At 41.7% G+C, this 24,331-nt stretch overlaps 1 protein-coding gene and 3 non-coding genes across 6 annotated transcripts; 2 read left to right on the plus strand and 2 right to left on the minus strand.

The window, feature by feature from the left end:
- Positions 1 to 878: 878 nt before the first annotated feature.
- Positions 879 to 12,067, minus strand: znf346 (zinc finger protein 346). Of its 3 annotated transcripts, none has more exons than XM_050040713.1 (7): positions 11,952 to 12,067; positions 9,318 to 9,421; positions 7,751 to 7,843; positions 7,512 to 7,662; positions 5,463 to 5,690; positions 5,225 to 5,324; positions 879 to 5,049 (listed from the first exon to the last, which is right to left on the minus strand). In XM_050040713.1, the coding sequence occupies exons 1-7, from the start codon at positions 12,007 to 12,009 to the stop codon at positions 4,761 to 4,763; spliced, it is 1,023 nt and encodes a 340-aa protein (XP_049896670.1). In that variant the 5' UTR covers positions 12,010 to 12,067; the 3' UTR covers positions 879 to 4,760. The 3 variants fall into 3 exon arrangements, with proteins under 3 accessions (XP_049896670.1, XP_049896669.1, XP_049896668.1); XM_050040712.1 differs by having other exon boundaries at positions 5,463 to 5,693; positions 7,512 to 7,659; positions 11,952 to 12,066; XM_050040711.1 differs by having other exon boundaries at positions 5,463 to 5,693; positions 11,952 to 12,066.
- Positions 12,068 to 21,333: 9,266 nt separating this feature from the next.
- On the plus strand, positions 21,334 to 21,406 carry trnav-aac (transfer RNA valine (anticodon AAC)). The gene has a single exon. It is a non-coding gene; the product is annotated as a tRNA-Val (tRNA).
- A 1,477-nt stretch (positions 21,407 to 22,883) lies between these two features.
- On the minus strand, positions 22,884 to 22,955 carry trnad-guc (transfer RNA aspartic acid (anticodon GUC)). Its single transcript has one exon. It is a non-coding gene; the product is annotated as a tRNA-Asp (tRNA).
- Positions 22,956 to 23,569: 614 nt separating this feature from the next.
- trnav-aac (transfer RNA valine (anticodon AAC)) lies at positions 23,570 to 23,642 on the plus strand. The gene has a single exon. It is a non-coding gene; the product is annotated as a tRNA-Val (tRNA).
- The last annotated feature ends 689 nt before the right edge of the window (positions 23,643 to 24,331 follow it).

The following is a 24,331-nucleotide window of genomic DNA, read 5'->3' on the forward strand; positions in this document are numbered from 1 at the left end:
TACAATTATACAGTTAATTTGACTGCCTTGAGTAAAGGTCAAATCTAAGTCCTACCTCCCAGGTGTTTTCACTGACACACCGGTGTAAATGCAACCACACTCATGCCGCAGTCCTTCACCTCCTCTCACAACATGTTGGAGCCTCATTTATAACCACTGTACACACAAAAAAGGGGATTTATAAAGAAAAAAACTTGATGAGGACATGTGCATAAATGTAGGGAAACTCCATGTGAAATTTTAGTTTTCAGATAGTTTTTGTGTGTAAAATGGCTGCAGGGAACATGAGTGTGTTGTCAGACGCGCAGAGCAACCTGGAGACACTGCGGCACATCTTCACCACCTGCACATATGGATCGTGTAAATTAGCAAAGACTAAAGATGCAATTTTTTTTTTGGCATCTACCTTTAGTTCTGAACTTTAAAAAAACATTTAGGTAGTGTCCTGTTTGATAAACTCGCTGCATTAAAAGCAGCAACATGTTTCCACTCGTTTCTGACCCGACTGCACACTGAACAACAGACTCTGCTTTCTAACTTCCTGCTCACCCAAAAGCATTTTCTCCATTTCTGTGTCAGGAATATTCGTTTTCTTGGCTTTCCTCTCAGCCATTGCCGTGATTCACCGTAAAGAACCACTGATCAGCCAGCTCATATCTATGCATCCATATTAACCCTTTAAAACCTGAGCACCTGGTTTTAGAAATCTGAATATTTTTTGGTGTTTGTACGTGCACAAATATTTAGTGTGAATTCTCTAAATGAGGCAAGGAACAATATTTCTTTATGGAGTGGAGGCAGTGTCACGTTGACACAAGGGGGAGAAGCTTGTCCACAAATGTGGATCAGTCAGTCAGGGTGCGACAGAAAAACAAACATTTCTTTACTTTTTGCACATCTTTGCGGCATTTATTTTCCCTCAGTTATACACAACTTATATTCAAAGAAAATCTTAAATCACAAAACACCTAACACACAAACGATGAGGGTGAAAACAAATAAAAAGGCCATTTGTCTTTTGTACACCGTGAACTCTACATACAGCGTGTATGAGCCCTCTTTGTAGAAATTACATCCAAAAAAAATCTTTTTTTGTCTTAAGCCAGAAGGTTGAACATTTAATCCTAAAATACTCAACCCGTCATCTTGTATGAGGACAAATGGACGAAAAGAAAGTTATTCTAACATTGACATCACTTTCTAATATTGACATCACTCTTGAAAATCGATGCAGTAAATATCGTCATCTCTGCTATTGACAGTAATTACAGAGCTCAGAAAGCATCTATCGGTCTCTTCTAGAGTTTATAAAGCCCCGACGCAGAAGCAAAGGATTTAAAAATCTTTTCGCCCTTCAGTAAAACAAAACTCAACGGTACAAAAAAGCTTTAACACACTTGAACTCACAGCTGTTAGAGATTTGAAATGAGAGGACAGAATTCATGTTTTTCCATCATCATCCTTTCCTTCTCTCCGTTTTCTTATTAACTGTTCAAACTTTATAAAATGACATCAACCTCTACAAAATGCTCACTGGTGACACACTCAGGTTCTTTGTGAAGCAGTAGAGGATCTAATTTCAGCTCTCTGAGATCACAGGATCCTTTTTTAGCATTAAAGATGAGCCTCAGACAAAGATTTACATTCTCACAGTATCATTTCTAGTCTCCTGCAGGAAAACTATTCACTCCTGTTTGTTCTGCAACCTACAGACAGAAAGAAAAGCAGGAACGTGTGACTGGGCCATTAAAATAATCTTAGTTAAATTATCAAACATTTGTTTTGAGTTTACAGTAAAAACTGGAGCGTACAAAATAAAGTAAACGCAGAATCTGAACAGAAACATCAGCTTTGTCACATTAAAAAGAAATTCGAGTGAATCACAATCTGCTGCTCGATGTTTAACACCAAACAACCAACAATGAAAAACAACAACAACAACAAAAAAGCAACTTCTGGAGATATTTTGGCTTTAAATAAAAAAGTTAAACAGTAAAACCAAGTCAGATTCAGCTAATGATTCATATAATGAGATCAGGTTTTACAAACTTGATCCAGAATGGAGACAAAGTTTTTCTTTTCTTCACCTGCCTGGACAGTGGTGGCGGCATCAGGTGTGGCTACAGTGACTCATCAGGCTGTGATTTCACTTCCTTTCCAAAGTCTTCAACACCGGCTGGAGAGATGATCAAACTCACAGAGAAGTACAGACTGGCATTAACTCAATGTTACATAAATACATACATGAATGTGATATAAAATAAATCCTGAAATAAATAAATGAGGCAATAAATAAATATTATAAGAGTCAATGTTCCAGTCGTTTAATAAATAAACAGGTTTTTATATTGGAGGGGAAAAAGACATTTTTCAGAAGACTCCTTTTATTTATTTCAGATGACTTTTCTTTCCGAATTTATTTCCATCTGTTATATTCAAGTGAATTTGACTCAGACTCAGCAAGCTAACGCATCCCTCCGTCCCTCCGACTCACCCCCCGCTGCTAGAAGACTACTTTGCTGCGAGGAGACCTTTGTACACAGAGATGGCGCCGTAGAGCCGCTGTGAAGTCTCTTCTTCCTGCCGCCTTTGCATTTTTACACAAAACCACACAACAGCAGTATCACGTCACCCCAGTGTGTGATTTTAGACAGCATGCCAGCATAACGGAATCAAAAGAGGTGTCATTTAACACAACAACATCGGCCTCTAGTGTGACATATAACACCTGCATCAACAATCATTTAGCGTCCCTGTTATGTGGCGGCTGATCTCGTCCTCTGCTCACAGGGTAAGGAGCTCCTGGACCTCAATGTTTTCCCAATTGTGTGGACATTTTCAGCTGCTGTTCTTCTTTGAGTTAGCTGCTAATAGCTACTTTTTAAATCTGAGGTGGGTCACACTCATAATACGTCGTCAAACGCCCATCCCTTTTATAGACATAGTTTCAGCGCTGCTACGACCTCTGACGCCGCTTTAAAGGTGAGACAACACTGAGTCGGTGAGATAACCACGCCCTGTTCATTTGACGATACAGATGAACAAAGACAAGCTGGCAAATAAATTCTGAAATAAAAGTTCCCATGAATAAATCGTCTTCGTCTTTTGAAAAATATCCTTTTCTAAAATAAAAATCTATTTATTTATTGACTCATTTATGTTTATATTTACATGAATGTACTGCCTCATAAATGCATTTTATGATTTACTTCAAAGACATATTTATGTATTTATTTTTTATTTAATATTGATTTAAAATGCCATCCCATAGAGAAGAAGGTGTTTCAATAAGTACATTAACTGGAGATGCAAACCAACTGATTCAGGTGCAGAGAGGAGTCACAGATGTGACGGGGGAAGCAGCTTTTTCACTGGTTACATGAAGCTCTGGTACTAAATGTTAGTATTAGTGAGGTGTTAGTGCGGCCAGAGGTGATGTTATGCTAGCTTTTGTCCCGTATCACGTGTTGTTGTCCGCCAGATGGAAATGTAAACAGCCAAAATGTCCATGGGAAATTTGCCAAATAACAAAATAATATCATTAATAACATTAAATTGCCTGATATTGTGTGACCTATAAGATAATATATACTATTAGTTTATTTTAATATTCAATTTAAACTTATAATAACCAGATTTTAGGATCTTTAGTGTGGACTGATGTGTTTATCCTCTGGCGCTGTACAGAGTTCGTCCCACAGAGTGACGCACTGTCTCGCTCTGCGATCCAGCTGATCACGTTACATCAGGAGTCACATTCTTCAGTTTAACTTTGATCCAAATATTCTCAGTAACTTAAAAGTGCAGTGTGTAATTCTGGAGAGAGATAGATGATGTCTCATTCCCAGAAATACCGACAACTGCCAACCCAAAGCTTCAGTATTTGACGACCTGAGAATGAGACTCAACAATCAGCTCCCCTTCTCCGGAGTTACAAACTGAACCTTAACTTTATAAAAATAAATGTTTTAAACCAGGACCTTTGGTGTTTGGATCAAGTAGGTTGTGAGAAAATACAATGTCAGCTTATGTTTATATAATCTAATCAACAGAAACACTCTATCAGACTTAGCAGATATTGAATATTAGAGGAGTCAAAAACCTGACTGGGGCATCTGTATATGTGCACTACAGCTGGGTTTCACATGTCAATACTTAGTTTGAGCCTCTGTGTCCGTAGCACAAAGCATCGAAAGCTGGCATAGTTTTATAGATTTATTTTCTTTCAGTATTCTTATGGTACCTCTGATATGGACAACTTTGGAAAAAGTCAGGTCTGTTGTTACACAAATGAAGAGTTGTGTAGAAAAGAAAAGGCTGATACACAGCCCTCGTGTACACTGATGGTTTCCGGTCAGTACATGTTTGTAACAGAAGAAGACACTCATTATAATGACTGTGGGTACTGACAGCTGCTGAGCCATGATCACATGTTGAAGAATCGAACCGAACCTTTCACTTATTCACAAGCTTGAGTCATTAGAGGAGAAAACGTATTTCGGTTGGGAAGCCAAAGTAATAAAACACCACATCAGGGTATTCCAGGGTCCAGATGGCTCTGTTCGAGGATGAAAACCTACTGAGAAGAGACTCTGAAGGTCTATGGAGGTCGATGTTAACGTGTCAAGGGGGCTGGTTGTTGTGTGTCATTACAAGTTCTGACTGAAAGCTCTGCAGTCCCTCCCAGCCCAGCCTCAAGTAAAGTGGTACTGCTCTGAGTACTCTGTGTCCTCGGGAGTGTACTGGTTGTCTCCTGCTACCTACTGCGTGTCATCTCCAGGGGCGTACTGGTCGTCCCCGGGGGCGAACTGGTCATCCCCAGGAGCATACTGGTCGTCTCCGGGGGTGTACTGGTCGTCCCCAGGGGTGTACTGGTCATCCCCGGGGGTGTACTGGTCATCCCCGGGGGTGTACTGGTCGTTCCCGGGGGTGTACTGGTCATCTGCTGCAGTGAACTGGTTGTCTCCACCGGTGTACTGGCTGTCGCCCTCGTAGTTCTGTTCTGCTGCGTCTTGGTTCTCTGCGGTGTTCAGGCCTGATTTCTTCACTCTGTCAAAAGACACATTAAGACTGTGACATGTCTGTGTGTCTGTCTTTCTAAGGACAGTCTGATCACCTACAACACATCTATACGCAGGGCGTGCTGGCTGTCAGTGTCAGGCTGAGTAATGAAACAAACTGGAGATGAAATGTGATTGTCGGGCTAAAAAGTGTGTGTACTTACTGGTTCTTGTGTTTGGCACCACTGATGTGAGACTGGTACTGCTCCACAGAGTTTAGCTCGATGTTGCAGACGGTGCAGGGGTAGCCCTTTAGTGTGGATGCTGCCGACACGCAGAAAAGGAGAGACGTTAGGTTTTTTTTTAGGTCTGTAAGACTGAAACTGTCCACGAACGCATGACTAATTATTTAGTAGTGCCATTCTGCAAACACAACACGACCTCCAGGTTCTGTGCTCTGACCTGGTGCAGTGGAGGGGCCGTACGTCTCCATCAGTTTCAGCTTGGTCATCTGTTTTCTATGCTTCTTGCCCACATAGTGCTGCTGGGCCATGAGCGGGTTGTTGAAGGAGGCCTGGCAGATGGAGCAGAAACGGTCTGGGTTGTTGTTGTTGCCACCCGTCACCGACATACCGCTAGAATCATCTGCAGGTTTCTTCTTCGGCTGCACTGTTGGTGGTGTTTGGGAGGCTACTGCCAAACAGGAAACACAATAAAAACAATGAGCACCTTTAGAAACAAAAGTAAAATACATGTAAATAAATAAGGACTGGGTGTCGGTACTTGTCACTTTGAAGGTATCGACCAAATCAACCCAGTATCAAGTAGTATTGAGACTTTGTCAGTTGATTGATACCAGTATTTTTTGTACCCACATCTTGGAAAAAATGAGTTTGTATGGTTTAACTTGCAGCCAATCACCAAAAGCGTTCCTCGATTTAATGCAACGTGTGATTGGCCCACTACCGCAGCAGCTACAACATACAGTCTGTCAAAAGCCACAAAGTCCCTTCTATATGCCACCTTTGCATCATTCTGCTCCAGTGCGTTATTATAGACAGCATGCGGACATCTTGGAATTGAGAGGCGTAACAGGCGTGACATGAACACAACAGCATCAGCCTCAACTGTGACACATAAGATGCACATTAGCAGCACTTTATAAACAATAACAATGGAATTAACATGGTTACAAGAATCCTTTACCATCTGTTATATGGCGGCTGATCTCGTCCTCTGCTCGGAGGGTAAGACAAACATTTTCTGCCCCTGTTCTTCTTTGAGCTAACTAGCTAACTGCTAAAAGCTGCTTTTTAAATCTCCTGCAGTAGGTCGCACGCATAACACATCGTAAAAACATGACACCCGTGCCACCCATGATTCCATCCTGTTTGTGCAGACATCATTTAAACACTGTTACAACCTCCAACGCTTTAAGGTAAGATAGCTCTGTTCCCCTATTCTGCAATTCTACCTTTAAAGTCCAGTTCAGACCAAAGGTTGGCGACGAGACAAAACTGTTTTGGAACGTTGCCGAGAAAAGTGTCAGCAGTGTGAACTGGCCGGCCTGAGCTCGACTCAAGCCGGCTGATGGTGTCACCTGACACTCAGCTGGTGAAATGGCCGGTGGCTGGTTTTAAAGCACGTCACCTGTTTCAACAGCCAATCACCTTTTGTAAAGTCCGCTGGTCAAGTCAAAATGACCGCAGACGGCGTGTTGGCTTGCTGCAGCAGGTGCTCCGTCCCCACCGAGCCCTCTGTTTCCGTCCTCACGCTGTGCCAGTGTCAGATGGTGGGTCGCTGCTGCTGTAGTCTGAGTGGGCGGAAGTTCACTGCATAGATCAGCCTCTCATTGGGCGGAACGAGCCACCTGCTGAAGTCCCGCCCTACCACCTCCGGTTGTGTAGCAGTTTTCAACACGTCCTTTACTAACTTTTGCGGTGTTTGATCTTGCGGGGATGTAGCCATTTTTCTGCCATGGTTCGTGTCCTGTAGGCGATATTTTTGTGGGCGTGTTACACCAAAACCTGCTTCCCCCCGGCAATATTTTTGCAAGCGCACCGTTGCTGTGGCACCGCCCAGAACGATTGTGATTGGTTGAAAGAAATACAAGCAGCCGGGGCGTTTTTTTCTCCAATCTTAAAGTGAGAGTCGGCCCAGCCAGACCTTTCTTTTCTTGAGAAAGGTCTGGTGAGCGAGACTACTGCTGCTGCTGCTGCTGCTGCTGCTGCTGCTGGCTGTATGTGTTTGTCTCATCACACAGCTTTGATCTGAAGTGGGCTTTATAGATGACGAGGCACCCTAACAGTGTGAAATTCTGAAAGGCTATCAAATGAAGTTCTCTACTGGCATCAGTGTCACTTTAAGAGTGCTGCTATAGTCATTTTTAAATGTTATCTATCCTCATACAGGAAATAAGATTAAAAAAAAGTAAAGAGAATTAGAAGAAGAAAATGGAAGGCACAGAGCTGGAAGTGAGGAATAAAACTGTACACAATAAGAGGCACATACCTGGGGCCTGGGGACCGAAGGTTTTCAACCTCAAGTTCTTGGCGTGAACTTTGCCCTGGTAGTGAGACTCGGCCATCACAGGAGAGGAGAAGGTCATGTTACATACATGACACTCCTTCATCCGGTCGCTGTCTCCATTGTTACAGTCCTGCTGACAAAGACACAGCAACATTAATCATTTATGGCGACAGAGGGCCTCGTTTGTCTTTTTAATCAAAGGGTGAACTTTGTGTACTCACACTGTCAGATGATGTCTTGAACTTCTTGACCGTTGGCTCCTTCTCATTTTGGAGGGAAAAATAACGGCGCACTTTATTGGCATGTTTCTTGCTCTGAAGAGACACAAGCAGAAATGTTTTATCACAAAAGTGACAACAAACGCTGTGTCAAACTTATTTTCAGAAGTAAGAATAAGGAAGTGATAGGAACTGTTGAAAGAGTTGAGAGGGGTCTGATTAGTGTGAATGTGATTGAGAACTTGAGTGATACTGTTAAGATGGAATATTTTAAGGGCTGCTGAAAAGCTAGGGCGACGCTGCAATGTTAACTTTAATGTGTAAGAACACAAAACTACACGCAAGTGAGCAAATATTCTTTATTTTTCAGAATAAAACAAAGTAAAAAGCTATGCAGTATATGTGTAATACTTTAACATCTAAATAACTATTATGAAGCCGCAGTTCCTTTTATTTTTAAAAAGTCAGTGACACAAGTGTAACCTCTGACCCCGTGGTCACACTGGTCACTGACGTGGAGGACTCCAGCCATGAAACTTTGCAGCCCGAGGATGAGGTGGCAGCCTACATGGAGTTCAAGACACCCAAGGAGGATCCTTTGGAGGTTTGATGGTGGTGGAAGGAGCATGCTAAAATGTTTCCTAACCTGGCAGTGATTGAATGTTTTCACCATCCAGTCAAAGAGACGTCCAATTCAAGAAGGGGAGAACCAGCCTAATCTGAGGGACTGGAGCCTGGGGGGGTTTAATCACGGGACTTTTATTAATGGGTGCGGCTTTGACTTAAGCCCTATTCGGACGGGATTCGTTTTACATGGGCACATGGGGTAATGTCACTTTACCACAGGACGTCGGTAATATTAATGGTCAATTCACACGGGATAAGAAATATCAGTAAAACTATCACAAATGGGAGGGGTAAATCCATTAACGCACCGCCATCCCCTCTCGCCGTCATGTGCATATGATGATGCTTCCTGTGCGTACCACACTCGAACACACTTGAATCGTGTTCGTCGTAGGCCCACAGTACCTGAGGTTTCACACGGACTTGTCCGACTGTGAAGTGCAAAACTGAGTGCTTCTTCAAGAGCCTCCATGCTTGAAAATCCCAGAAAAACCACTTGTAAACAGGATATGACGAAATATCTACACACATATTTACTGCTGGTCTATTCACACGGGATTAGTATTACCTGAGGTAATTTTCCGGGACCCTTTTACAGAAGGTAAAAGCCGCGGTAATCTTTACTGACATCGTGTGGTAATGATTACTGACATGGCACATTCGGACGGGACTAAAATCTCTGGTAATTATTACTTTACCCCACGTACCTATGTAAAACTAATCCCGTCCGAATAGGGCTTTAGACATAATGACGGGGAACGGGTCAGTTCTAGTACTGGCTTTTACGGGTATGGCCCCGTGCAGGACACAGCTGTAAAGTGCATTCAACAATCACTCCTCCGAGCTAATAATTACGCAGCATTCACTGAGCATAGTAGCACCATTAAAAATAAAGTCTCCTGACATTGAAACAGCAGCAGCAGCAGACTGTGGGCTCACTGACCTGATAATGAGTCAACTTCTGAGACTCAGAAATGAGGACAGCACTGCAGACTTTACACTGGGAGTCAGAAAACAGGTCACCGTGCTCCTTTATCATCTTATTTACTGCAGGGGGGAAGAGAGAGACACAAGATTTCAAATCAGGTCACATCTTTTGGGAAAATGTATTTTTAACACAACATAAAAAAATAATCTGTGGCAAAAGTTCAAACAACAACGGATCATGATTGTCAGCTCAGCAGTGTCCACACTGATATCCTCTGTGTTAGATATATTTCAACAAGCACCTTGTAAAGAGCTTTCTGTCTCGTACTAACTCAGCCTCTGAGATGCTCCCTTGAACACGTGTTAACAATACATGCAAGTATGCAGGGCAGCAAATCTGTAAACACCAGACACACGTTTTGGGCCTGACTGTGAGTTTGACTTAAACAATCTGGAAAATGTATTTAAGTCGCTGCGTCAACAAAAACAACTGGTGATATATTAGACAGATGTGATTAAGCCAAGTATTAAACCAGGGGATTAAATCTGGTTGGATGTGACATCGTAGGAGTGTTTTGACATCACCGTGTCTTTTTCTTCGTCGGGTTTGGATGAGCACAATTTAATTTAAACCTGACATTCAGAATGGACCTGTGACCCTCCAGTTGAGAACCACTGTCCTAAGTCATGGTTTCAAGATCACACTGTTGGAGCAGTGCAGCACGAATTTGAAAGTAATAAATCTTAAAGCCAAGATCATACAGTAAATTTCTTTGCATTCATTTGACTGCCAGCCAAGACAGTCTGGTAAGAGTTGTTTTACCTTCGGACTTCAAAACTGTTTCAAAATGTAACATAATGAAATTTTAAACCGACATGTTAAATAACATTTAATCGAGATTGACTACTGAAATTCTGTGATTAATTGCGATTAAAAAATTAATCCCAGGATACTTCCTGTTCTTACAGTTTCTGACTGTGATAAAGGTGTAATTATGTTGATTGTAAAAGAAAACATGACTTTAAAACCCACATTTACTTTAAAAAATCAGCAGTAAAATGAATAATCCCAGGACTCCCTTGCAAAAGAGATTCTGAATCTCAATGGGACTATTTCCTGGTAAAATAAAGGTTAAAAAAACTAAAAAATAAAATATTAGGGATGCACAATGATATCGGCTCATCGTTGGTATCGGCCGATATCAGCTTTAAAATGAAATATCAGAATCCGCCAACATGCTTTTTTCTTATTTTGCACAATGAATGAATGAATGAACATTACAAACAGGGAAAAGTACTTTCCCCACAAATACAACATGCTAATGTTTATAGCACAAGCCTATGGCATTTTACATTGTATAAATTAGCCGAGTGGCTAGCGGAGATTTCCTCTACTCATATGAAGCCAGGGACAACAGCAACATTTAACAAAGGTAACGTTACATAATTTGACTCCATTACAACTCACAAGGTTCACTGTCAAAACAACTGTCTTATACTAAGCACATTTTCCAAACAAATATAACATTCTAACGTTATTAGCACAAGCCTATGGCATTTTACATTGTATAAATTAGCCTAGCGACGAGCGGAGATTTCCTCTGCTCATATGAAGCCAGGATAAATCACACACACGACTAAAAATGCTATTTTTGTGGAGGCTTTATTGTCTTCACAATTCATTGTTTCTTATCTGTGAAATTAAAGTAAATCAAAGCTTTGTTTCCACTGAGGGAAATGGTTTCAGTTAACAAAAATAGACAGGAGGTCTGTGTCACCTTGACATGTAGTTACATTTCTGGGGAGGTGCATGTCAGGCTACGGCGTAGGGTACAGCATCGTTTCAACGCATAAGTATAAATCCTGCATGGAGTATAAATGCCCAGTATATAATTAATTCCACTACAGAGAAGACTTGATGATCACTAAAATGAGGTGGGGAAAAATATACAGATATACAGTCATATAAAAGTTGTGTGTCCCTCCTCTGAGCCTAAATAAAACCGCAAGTCCCTCCCAGTGCTGAACAAAGTCTCTGACAGGCTCCCCCTCTTTCACCCCCTCCCCGTTAATAAATACAGAACAGTCCCTAATATGATCTGAAGTAAACACACAGAGAATATGCCTCATATATGATCCAGTCACACATACATAAAGCCATCAGACACATTTGCTTTTTAATATTTAGATTGAGGCACTTCACATGTAACGTAACCCCCATGCTGCTCAACAGTCACATGTGTCTTCTGTTACTAACGCAAAGTAACGTTACACACGCAGGACAGGGATTAACGTTACACCGTTAGCTACCGACGGCCTCACCACATGCCCGCCTGCTGCCCCACATCCACACCTGCCTCTGTCACCTCATCCTCCACCAGCCCGCAGACACATCAACTGATTCATGATCACTGTGAGGCACCATCGGATGCAGACATGCTCTCATCGACCTTGGAGCTGAAGCGGCTACAGCTAGCTTAGCATAAACCTGCTCCGCTCCGCTCTGCCTGCAGTGCCGGCTAACGTTAGCTTGCAGGAAGCTAACGGCAACAGTAGCAGCTCGAGCCCGTTTCACCGCGACTGTGACTGAGCGCGATGACGCAGCTTTTGTTTAATATAAACGTATAAATGCTGAATAAACAGGTCATACCCTCCGCCGGCCCCGAAGGTAGGTAAGGAAAATCCTCCGTTTGCATCGCGACGGCCATAGTTTCTGCTTAGAGCCAGCGGCGTCCTAATGCGCATGCGTCAAATGGCGGCAGAGAGGGTAAAAATACAGAGCTCTCACTCCGCGGGTGTTTTCATGTACCAGGACAAATCACGGCGTTCCCACGGTCCTGGAAAACCTGGGAAAGTCATAGAATTTCACAATCTCATTTTCAGGCCTGGAATTAGTCTAAAATCATTGGAAGTTTTGGGAAAGTCACGGAATTTTGTTGTTTGTACTAGAATTGTTACAATAGTCTTTCAGGGTTAGCCTTCCACATAATGTTGGGCCCTAGTGCATGCCATCATGCACGTATCGTCTCTTCACATGATCAGAGACATTGGATAACATCAACATATATATTACCCGCTATGATGCTTGTATATCTGTATAAAATACCAAAGAAAATAATGAATTAAGAAATAAAAAATTGAATTTAACAATTCTAAATGGTGATTTATAGTTTATTGGTTGCAATCACTCATAAGGGCCTATCCTCCACATTGTTGGAGGGCACACTTTCTCTATGCAAGCAAGCTTAAATTATGTTTAAAGAGTTTGAATCTGACACATTTACAGGGCAAGAGGGGCAACAAAAAAAAACTTTATCATGGGTGCTTGAAAAGTCATGGAAAACTTTGGAAATTTTGTCCATGAATATGAACAGAACAGGAACAGATGCTCTAATCTTAATAGACGATATTTGAACCAGTCTGTGATTTGTTCATGAGTTTGTCCTGCAGGTCTTTGTAGTCCAGTCAAACTGTGGTTTGACCTCTGGAAAACTGCAACAGCAAGGGACTGTTCGTTACTTATACGGGGGAGGGGTGGTACAAAAAGGGGGAGGCTTGTCAGAGGGAGTTTTTTTTTAATAAGTTTTGCTTAGGGGAGGGGCATAAATGGTTGTGTTTTGTATTCATTTTACTGCCAGTTTTAAAGAAAACATGGGTTTGAAGGGCATGGTTTTTTAAATGCCATGATAATAATAATAATAATAATAAATTTTATTTGTAAAGCACTTTATATTTAACGAAAAATCTCAAAGTGCTACAACAACAAGAAAAGAAAAACAATAAGTTAAAACAAGAGTTAAAAGCAGTTATCAAAGTAACACGAGCAAAAATTACAGATTAAAAGATTTTTTAAAAAGGTACGTTTTAAGGCCCTTTTTAAAACAATCAACTGACTGTGGAACCCTCAGGTGTTCTGGGAGGGTGTTCCACAGTCGAGGAGCAGAGGAGCAGAAGGCTCGATCTCCCAGTGTGCGGCTCTTAGTCCTTGGGGGGAGAAGTCTGTGGCTGTTGGTGGAGCGGAGTGAGCGTGCTGAGGTCTGGGGGGCGAGGAGTTCTTAAAAACCATATATCATATATCACAGCCAGAAACTGTAAAAACAGAAATTATCATTGACTTTTCATATTTCCAACGGTCCCTCGACACATCATGTGCAAGGAATGCTTCCCTCAGAAAAACAAACAAACAAAACAGAACCAAACCTGACCCTAAAATAGTGATATTTCATCAAAATTACATGTCTCATTTAAATTGTGGCCAAAAATAATCCGTTTGCACGAGAAGAGTGAAAAACTGAGACTTCTTTCAACTTCAGGATTTTATTTTCAACTTTTAATTTTCCAACATTAAAGTTAAGGTAAAGGTAAGTTTTAAAAATTGAATAATTTATTAATGGTGGAGGGAGGGTCGTGTATTTTCCACCAGTCACTCAGGGAGGCTCAAGGAAAAATATCTGTTGCTTCAGGGAGCGTCAAAAAAAAAAAAAGTCTAATCCCAGAAATGTGAAAACAGAAATTATGGTTGGATTTTCAAATTTCCAACGGTCTTTGGACACATCATGTGCAATGAACCCTTCTATCAAAAAGGTAACATCCAAATCTGAGGTTAAAATAGTGACATTTCATCAAATCACTTTATTTCTGGTTTACAGTTTAGCCAAAAAGATAAACCATTCACACTAACCAGGTGGCGACCTCTGAGGCCACGGTTACACATGGTCTGCAGTCGTGAGGTTGGACGTCCTCCCAGGTTCAGGGAAATGACACTGGAGATGTCTCATGGAAGTGAGATGAACATTCACTTCAGAAGGCAACAGCTCTGGTGGACATTCCTGCAGTCAGCATGCCAGAGGCACAATCCCTAAATACTTGAGACATCCGTGTCATTGTGTTGTGTGATGAAACTGAACATTTAGGCGTGTCCTTTACAGTGACCACAAGGCACGCCTGTGTAGCAGGTACAGATCGGTGCTCCAAATAACCCTTCCCTTTGATTCATCACAAAAAAATGGGTGTTGGGTGGAAGTACCCCAAATACAAGTGCATTAGAGTATCCTCTGAAAAACAGTTTTATTGACAAGATTGACCCCTGAATCTCAGGAAAAGGCACCAAATATGTTGACTAGGCAACATAGACCCTCTGTATTAACACCATCTTACCCAGACTGTAAAACATAACCTTGCTTTTGACCTTGCGAAAAGAATGATCCACTAAATCCATGAAGGTATACTTTTTAATTTATGATGCAGAGGAGACCAACAAAAACTATGAAACATGCTATTTCTCCTGGGTTGGGCCCTTTTTTTAGTTAGACTGACTGGACTATTGTTACAACAACACAATTTGGCCAAAAGGTTTTTTGCAAAGCACATCTGCCTTTTGTTTAGTCGTACTTGTTGCCCAGTTGCCACGTTTGCATGTCTGCAGTGGTGAATGAAGCACTCAGATCCTTAAAGGGATGGTTCAGATGGAATGCTTATTCATAGACTGAAAACAACCAAACTAAGGGCGTTTTCAGACCTGAAAATCCGGACCAAGGTCTGGACCAAGGTTCTGTTTTTGTTACATTGTATACATTTGGTCCCTTTGTTTTGCATTGGCATTGCAATTCTGTGAGTGGACTAAAGAACTTTACATGACATAGTTACGTTCATCTACGTGGGTTGCATCACCTTATATTTGACATCGATTGGTTTATAAATGGGCGGGGGTCTGATGTCAGCGTGTTGTCAGGTAGGCGGGTAGAAATCCTCTCAATGTTTACGAACATTACCTCACGAAAATGGACGAACCGATTCTAATAATTGCCACGCTACTCATACTATTATGACATTGCTGTCAGCTGCAGCACCAATGTAGAGCACAATACTCGCGGCTCGTTCAAAAACAAAATATAAATCTACACCTTGTGCGAAGATGTCATCGTCACCGGCAGGAAAGGAGGAGGAGACAGTTAGCAATGTTAGCAATGCTGAGAGCCCTGCCAACTCAGGAGCGACCAGTGTCGAGGTGAGTGACCACAGATGGCTCATTTTTGATGGTGGACTTGACTTCTCTCCTGGCAGAAATGAACAACCGGCGCACCAGAATTTCCTGTCAATGGTCCGAAAGTCGGAACCATCCAAAACAATGCTTTCACACTAGTAAAGGACTGAACCATGGTTCCGTGTGGTCCGGACCGAGACCACCTCTTTTGGCTGGACCAAATTTCGGACGTTTGGTCCGGACCGTGGTCCGGGGGTAGTTTTCACACCTGCGGACCAAAAGTCCAGACCAAACGACCTAGGTGTGAAAAGGCCCTAAAGGTGAGATTCTCCGTCCAGTTGCATATTTTTTCCCAATATCGTAGATAAGCAAATGTTCACAGTACGATAAATGTAACTGTCATATATATATATGTATATACCACTGCAACCCTAGTATGGGCGATTGATTAGCTCCCGCTACCGCAAATCTTTTCCCAAGTTTAACGTTAGCTACCCCATGACCTGACCCCGACCCTTTCACTTTGACCTGACGTGATGACATCATCATATCAGATCAGAGCAATTAATTAAAATCTCTTCATATGCTGCTCAAAATGTAAAACATGTTCAGACAGCACATGAGTTATGGTAAAATAGCTATTTACAGACTGTGTTGTTCCATCGCTCGTCAACAGGGGGTGCTACAGCACCCTCAGCACCCACCTTAATTTGTAAACTATTAATAATAGGCATATATGGAAGGAGATATGATGAGAGCTCAGAGAAAATGATCATGTTGTTTTAAAGAGGCGACGCTGTAAATTAACATTTCTAGAGCTGTGGGTACAGACCTGTCCTTCTGATTTTGGCACAAACTTCCTCCCTTCTTTAACAACACTTGGTGACGTCATGGCTGCAGTACATGCTTCGACTGAAGAGCCAACACGCAACACAAAGCACGACTGGAGGCAAAGCCAGTCAAAGCACTGTGTCTCTTGGCTCAGCTCCGAGATACAGAGCTGCCGCTGATTCTGCACTTTGAGACAACATACAGACATTTCCAGAAGAGACACAGAGTCGTGACTGGACAGATACACAGGAACAATCTGAGGCCAACAGGCTGTCCACTTTGGATTTGGAGACGCAGCAGCTTTCCTGCCTTGTCTTGCAGAGACTACATGCACACTGCCTTCATTACACAGAGACAGATCAACAGACATGTCAGATGTTTCCCCCATAACATCCCAAGCCCTTCAGATGACACCAAGAAGTGACACGTACTGCAAACGCCTTGTCTCTCTGCTGAGCCTCAAAGACCTCAGTGAGATCATTGAGCTGTTGGCAGATAGGATGGTGAAAGAAGAACAGACTGAGAACAGAGCGTTCATAAGCCTCACAGCCTCTGGTAAGAAGCTGCACTTTGGTTCATGCTATGAGGCTGCGCAGCCTTCTGCCTGAGGTGGGCCATCCTTTAGACGGTGGCTGTGTTGGTGGCTCACGTGACGTCATTGGAGATGTGCAGGCCCAGGTATTTGAAGGTGGACACCACCTCCACAGCTGCTCCTCTGATGAAGAGGAGAAGGGAGGGTGTGGCCTCTCCCCCTAAAGTCTACAACCATCTCCTTAGTATCAGTTTCACCTCCAGTCTGTGCACAGACTCATTGTTGGAGATCAGTCCAGCCACAGTTGTGTCACCTGCAACGTTCACTATATGATTGCTGGGGTACCTCGCAGAGCAATCATATGTGAGGAGCGTGTACAGCAGGGGGCTCAAGACACATCCCTGTGGGGTGCCAGTGTTGAGTGTGATGGTGGAAGATGAGATGCCATGGATCTTACCAGACTGTGGCCTGTTTGTCAAGAAGTCGAGGACCCAGCTGCTGAGAGATAGTGTTCGTCCCAACAGCAGCAGTTTATTGACTTAAGTCTGTGGGATGATGGTGTTGAAAGCAGAACTATGACCGCTGATGATAAAACCTTTGAAAGACTATTTTAAGAGACCTGCATTGGCAGTTTGGTTCTGCAAAGGTTCTGCAGGCTGCAATGATGTCACATGATCCAGTTTTCAACAGCACAGTTTTTTCCGGCCCTGAAACATCACCTGATGTCTCCTCCATCACGCCTCCAAAGAAGTGTGTTGAACCTCTAGCCTGCTGAAGAAGACGGATACATCCCATGAGTTCTGACCAAGACAAGGACACGATCACACCCATCAAAACTGTCAACGCTGCACCTGAGAAGCAAAACACAGAGGCCCCTCATCCAAGTCCTGCAGAGCTTACTGAAGCCAGTCAGAGTTTCCGACCCCACACCATATCCAAAATCAAGCCATGTCTCTCCCTCAAAGACCTGGACACAGTCACCCACACTCTCATCTCCTTCCGTTTAGAGTACTGTAACACTCTGTACACCTGTATTACTCAGTCCACCCTGTCCCGCCTCCAGCTGGTTCAGAACGCCACTGCCAGACTCCTCACAGGTACCCAGAGGAGAGACCACATCACACCTGTTTTAGCCTCTCTCCGCTGGCTGCCTGCGAAGTTCAGAACTGATTTGAAGCTTCTCCTATTTAATAGTCTGGCCCCATCCTACATCGCAGACCTCCTAACCCTCTATTCTACGCCCAGGTCCCTCAGGTCAGCTGACCTGGGGCTCCTGGCCGTCCCACGCTCCAGACTCAAACTCAGGAGTGATCGTGCCTTTGCTGTGTCTGCCCCCAAACTGTGGAACTGAACCATTGCGATGGATTTGGAGCTTGCAGTGACGCCAATTGTGTTCCGCCTCGTTAGTTCACCACACGGACCATTTAACCTGGCAACAACTGTAGCCGGCTCAAACGTGATTGTTCAATATCACGCGGACTACAAACAGCCTACAACCGGAAGCCAGGGCTCTTCTGCTCTTCTTCCGGAGGCAAGATCTCCAGGGTTTGCCTACAGACTCTACATTCACTGAATGTAGGGTCTGTATATAGAGACTACACTTTTCCTGACACAATGATCAGCTCTGACGAGTCTCTCTGTTGAATCTGAGTCAGCCACTAGGTGGAGACAAATAGTCGTTAAGAACAAGAGCACAGTGTTCCATCAATGGGTTTGAGGGATACAAATCAGGGATGCACGATATTGGATTCTTTTTTGGTGATATCAGATATGCCGATATATAACAACCCATTTGACTGATAACCGATATCGATATATCCCCTTTTATTCCCTCCTAATTTTAGTGATCATCAAGTCTCTTCTGTAGTGGAATTAACATCATATTATTCATGTATACTCTTATGGTGACGGCCCACCAGCAGATGGAGACATGAAATCTAATACTTTTCAGTGTCTGTAATATTCATTTATTGTGCAAAATAAGAAAAAACATGTTGGCCAATACCGCTGAGGTATCAATGTTATCGTACATCCCTAATACAAATAAATAATAGCAACTGCAATAAATGATACAAAAAAGTCCATAAAAACAAATAACGAGCAGCAATGTTAATCAAGAATTATAAACAATAAAACAATAAAAACAGTAAAATGTAGAGAATGAAAAAAAACATATGTCTGTCATAAGAAATGTCACTATTTAAATTACTTCATCAAAGTAATGTAACTTTTAACATTTGATTACTCTTTGATGACTTTCCTGACAAATGTTTTAAACTTGGCCACGAAGCCGACACATGTCCAGAGGTGGGTAAAAGAAGAGTTCGTGCACAGTGAAAACATGCAAAGTAACAGAATGAATATTATATTCTGTGTATAAGATTTTTACTAAAAAAGAATATTAGGATCTAACCTTTTTGTAATCACCAACATTTTGATTAGTAACTGTAATTACATTACTTTTTTTCTCAGTAAATGTAACAGACTACAATGATGTGATTTAATTGCATGAAACTCATTTCTCCCCAACACTTCCTATTCATGCTTCGTTATTATACTAAAGGTCACGTCAGGATATAATTATTTTATATGAACTGGACCTTTAAAATTGTAATCATCATTTCCTGTAGTGTAGTGGTTATCACGTCTGAGCTCTGTTTTACCCATGTGTATTTCACCTGGCTAAACAGAGTTTACTGGATGTCACTGAACGCATTGTTACATATAGTTTCCGTAGTGTATTTTTATTTTGTTTGCAGTGAACACATATTTTTCTGCACTTTACCTGCTGTGTATCTGTGTTCATTGGAATAAATGTGTGTGTGGCCTCACTTGAAAAATGGGTAATTATGTTCCTAATGCTTTTCAAAGTAGAACTTCAGACAGGGACAAGTTGTTGTTGATGGGGTGCAAGATGCCGACGCCCGTACAAGTGTAATGCAAAATGTGTGAATAGTCAGGGAGCATACAGTTCAAATTGGGACAATTGAGAAACTGATTTGTATTACACTTGTGCAGGTCTTGACATCTTGCACCCTATCAACAACTTATCACGTGATCAATTCAACCATTGTATGATCTGATTAGCCTCCATGTCCACATGTTGCTGTCTCACACCCTACCCCCATCATCAACTTGTCATGTGACCAGGCTACCCAAGGCTATGCAGGTTTTATTCAGGCTGTTTGTAACTTTAAGACAATCTAATTCTGTTGCTCTCACTCAGGTTAAATCAACAACACAACATTAGATTTCCTTGAGGATGTTTATTTGGTAAAAAGTAGTATGGAGTCAATTAAAAGTGATCAAGATCTAGATGTGCTCCTCCTGCCAAGGAACACTGCCAGCCGGTGACACAAAGTAGTCCCTCAGAATGTCCCTCTGCGTCTTGGCAGTCATTCTTCATGGTATTGTACAAAGCCACACGTTTCCATGACGATAGCGGAGACTGTGCTGGTCCCAATCCTGTACTGGAGGTGGAGGGACCGGAACATTTGTCCTGGTTAAAAAACAAATGGAAAGGACTATTGCTACATTCGTTTTGTACTCGGAGTGTCGGAAGTTGGAAGTGGGAATGATGCCACCTCTGAGTTGTCAACAGTTTGACGGACAAGTCGGAAAAAAAACATGGACGCCTGCAAGAAAGCCTTTGTTGCCCTTGCACTTTTGGAGTAGCCTATAGACAGTTTCAAAACCATCATGGACTCCAACTGACGAAAGCCACAGGTGAGGCTGACCTAATGTAAAAAAAAAATTAGATAAAATTGCTATAAACAGTACTTGTAGTGTTTACCCACTATGTATGTCACCGGCAGCCATCTTGAATTCGTAAGTCGGGGTTGATGCGGTTGCTCCGAGTTTCCAAGTTGGAAATCCAATCTCAGGGTGCGTTCGAGTTAAAACTTCTGACTGGGAATTGGGACTTTCCGACCTCCGAGTACAAAACGAACGCACCATAAGATCAGCAGCCATTTTGAATTCGTAAGTCGGGGTTGATGCGGTTGCTCCGAGTTGGAAATCCGATCTCAGGGTGCGTTCAAGTTTAAACTTCCAACTGGGAACCGGGAATTTCCGACCTCCGAGTACAAAACGAAGGCACCATCACCTCCAACTCTCTTCAGAGTTGACAACCTGCGCAATCCGCGTGCAGCGACCCTTCCCTTCACCCAGATCCTTTTCTTCCTTTCCTGTTTCTTCTCAGCGCAGAGCAGGGCACAAACAACCTGCAGAGCTCCAACCTGACGGACATCCATGTTGACAAGTAAAGTCTACCGCTGGGGAACTTCATCATATGCTGTTTTGTTCACGTGTGACAAAACGTAGTTTGGTGACGCCACCACATTATCTGGGGCTCTGTCGGCGAGGGCTTGGTGAAGAAATCTTGTGGTGTGTACACACGGGCTGCAATGCAGTTCGCGAGACTCCCGCTGACAGAAACACACGTCCCCAGGTATGAACACTCAAAATATTACGATAGTCTCCGCGACTCAAGACTGGTCGGCCAGTTGTGTGATGTGAAGTAAGGTCACGTCAGGATATGATTATTTTATATGAACTGGACCTTTGAAGTTGTAATCGTCATTTCCTGTAGTGTAGTGTTATCAGTCTGAGCTCTGTTTAGCCTGGTGAAAGACACCTGGCTAAACAGAGCTTACTGGATGTTCCTGAATGCATCTTTCTCATGTAGTTTCCGTAGTGTAGTGGTTATCACGTTCGCCTAACACGCGAAAGGTCCCCGGTTCGAGACCGGGCGGAAACAATGTTTTCAGGCGCACACTGACCAGCCATTGTGCCTGGGCATCCACTTCCCACCCACTCAAACACACCTGTGGACCAAGTTCCCCCTTCATGAAAACTTATTCCCCGACAGAACATGACAAAAACCTCAACCCCAGCACTATTTCAGAAAGCAGGATTAATGAAAACTCTTGAGTATGTTGAATCTGAGATGAGGGAATCTCTGAGTTTTCCATTTCACACAGCCAGTTCAGGAACTGCAGTTTCCTTTATAACATCAGAGTCACTGAACACATCAGAGAGACAACAGTTTGTCGGGCTGTAAGAAAAGTGACTCTGGCTCTGAAAAGACTTTTACCGCATATTTTTGTGATTTTCCCTGGACATAAATCAAAACGGATCATAAAAGAGGAATTCCACAGAACTGCAGGTTTGTCAGTGTTAATAATAAATTAATCTACGTGGATACATGATGCAATTATTTATGAGTACGTTTAATATATTTAAGGATTCCCTGTGTGATTGGCTGCATTGATTCGACTCACATCCCCATCATTGTGTCATCTGAGAATAAAGGAGACGATGTGAATCATAAGTCAATTCACAGCATCAGTGTGCAGGTAAGACCAGGTGGAGTAGGTAACGTCTCTCTAAAGCTTCGCTTCATGATTAAAAAAAAAATGCATCTTCAGACTCAGGCTCCAGATACATTACACACGTACCTCCACCACTCATGATTACAGGACAGTTTGATGGCATCCTACTTGGAGACAGAGGGGACCCCTGCCAGCTTCCTGGGGGCTTCCCTGTGCTCCCCTCAGGCTGAACAGAGTTGATTGAGCTAATTCTGATCAGCTGTTCTGGAACCGAAAACTCATCAACTCAGGCTCAGTCAACTCAGAGATCGGGATTAGGCTCAGAGTTTGTTGAGTCTGCTTTCTGAAATTGGGTCCTGGTCTCCAAATTCTCCAGATCCCAATCTGCTCCAGTGTCTATGAAACATGCAGGTACCTCATCTCACACCTGACAGGTCTCAAAGGATCCGCCTTCAATAGACACCACAGAACACCCCAGAGCTCAACGTTTAAGTACCAAATCATCCTAATTATCCAACTGCAGAGTGGCTTCTTTGTTGTAAAACATATTATTGAATGTTCATTTAGGCCTATTGAGAATCTTATATATATATATATATATATATATATATATATATATAGCCTATATATATATATATATATATGGCTGTGTTGCTGTGATGATATGTATTGCAGTTAAAGGAGCTGCTGGTCAACCACTGCTCCGATCAGTTGTTTTTGTTCTTATTCTGCTTCCTGTCTTTCTTGTTTTCTTTCTTTTGCTTTTCTCCTTCCTTCTTTCGAGTTTCTTCTGTTCATTCATGTTTACTTTACTCTTTTTCTGTCTTTCTTGCGTGCCGTATGTCTTGCGCATTTACTACAACCATATCTGGATTACATCCATCGTTGAGAAAACTTGTGTTTCTCCCCGTCGGGGAATCGAACCCCGGTCTTCCGCGTGACAGGCGGAGATACTGTCCACTATACTAACGAGGAGTGGTATAAAGAATCAAATGATATAGGAAGTAGAAATCGACAAGCCAGGGGTATCTGTGATATGTTCAATATGTTGCATGTTAAATTCTTTGACTGAAAATATTTATTATAAATGTTATTCACTTCAGCTGTCAGTGTTTAAGATGAAATTATTCCCTGTATGTTTGTATTTTTATTTATATGGACTTCTGACAAAAAGACTCAGATTACACTGTGGACTGTGCAAATTAAATTAAACAAAAACTGCTCCATACAAGACCACACCAACGATAAAACAAACAATTTAACATACAAGGCAATGAATAAAATTCCTTCTTCAAGACTTTAAACATATTCTTTATATGTTACCTGTCCACCATCTTGAACATCGGACATGCCGCAAAAAAAAAGAAAAATGTATGTGGCAAAATATTCAAAATTATATTTGATTATCAATGAGAAGGTATCAGTCTTATCAGATAATCATAAATATCCCTCTGCAGATATGAGGCAGATTAAATAGGCTGTGTTGTCGTAACTATGTGGAACAATCATTTGTTGTACAGATATTTAACGAAAAATGTCTCTTTTGACAATAGTTTACCATTTGTCCCTGAACGCAGCACGTTTTCACAGTTTCCGTAGTGTAGTGGTTATCACGTTCGCCTAACACGCGAAAGGTCCCCGGTTCGAGACCGGGCGGAAACAAATTTTGATTTTCGTCATTTACACAGTTGGTGTTGAACTGGTGGTTCAACTATATTCATGTTTGTATAGTGACTCGAGTAGTTAAATGACTTCAGTGTCCTTCTGTGGAGTTAACTACTAAAACAGCAATAGGAAGTCCATTCACAGCATTAATGTGCAGGTAGATTGACTGTCTCAAAATGTCAGACTGCATCACACTGCAAAAACTCAAAATCATACCAAGAATATTTGTCTTATTTCTAGTCAAAATATTTATTTCCACATTTATTTATTTAATTACACATTTATTTATGCATTTCTACATTTATATATTTATTTATTTATCTATACTTATGTCATGTTTTGTCCTTGTAGAAATAAATAAATAAATGTAGAAATACATAAATAAATACGGAAATAAATGTAGGAATTTAGAAATAAATTAATTAATTAATTAATAAATAAATAAATAAATGTGGAAATAAATACATGTAAAAATGTACAAATACAGAAATAAATAAATGAATAAATGTGGAAATAAATAAATAAATACATTTATAAATGTAGAAATAAATAAATGTAGAAATGCATAAATAAATAAATGTAAATATATTTATGTATATTTTTATTCACATATTTAATTATTTATTTCCACATTTACTTATTCATTTATATATTTATTTTTGCATTTATAGATTTATAGATTTTTA

This window comes from Epinephelus moara, chromosome 3 (genome assembly GCF_006386435.1).
Source record: "Epinephelus moara isolate mb chromosome 3, YSFRI_EMoa_1.0, whole genome shotgun sequence".
Lineage (NCBI taxonomy): Eukaryota > Metazoa > Chordata > Actinopteri > Perciformes > Serranidae > Epinephelus > Epinephelus moara.

Bases quoted from the DNA above. Each gene is read 5' to 3' on its own strand.
- znf346 (XM_050040711.1), bottom strand. From the start codon at position 12,009: ATGGCCGTCGCGATGCAAACGGAGGATTTTCCTTACCTACCTTCGGGG. The intron at 9,422-11,951 runs GTATGACCTGTT...TCCCCCCTGCAG, and splicing joins ACCTTCGGGGCCGGCGGAGG to TAAATAAGATGATAAAGGAG. The intron at 5,694-7,511 runs GTATGTGCCTCT...CCTGTTTGGCAG, and splicing joins CTTCGGTCCCCAGGCCCCAG to TAGCCTCCCAAACACCACCA.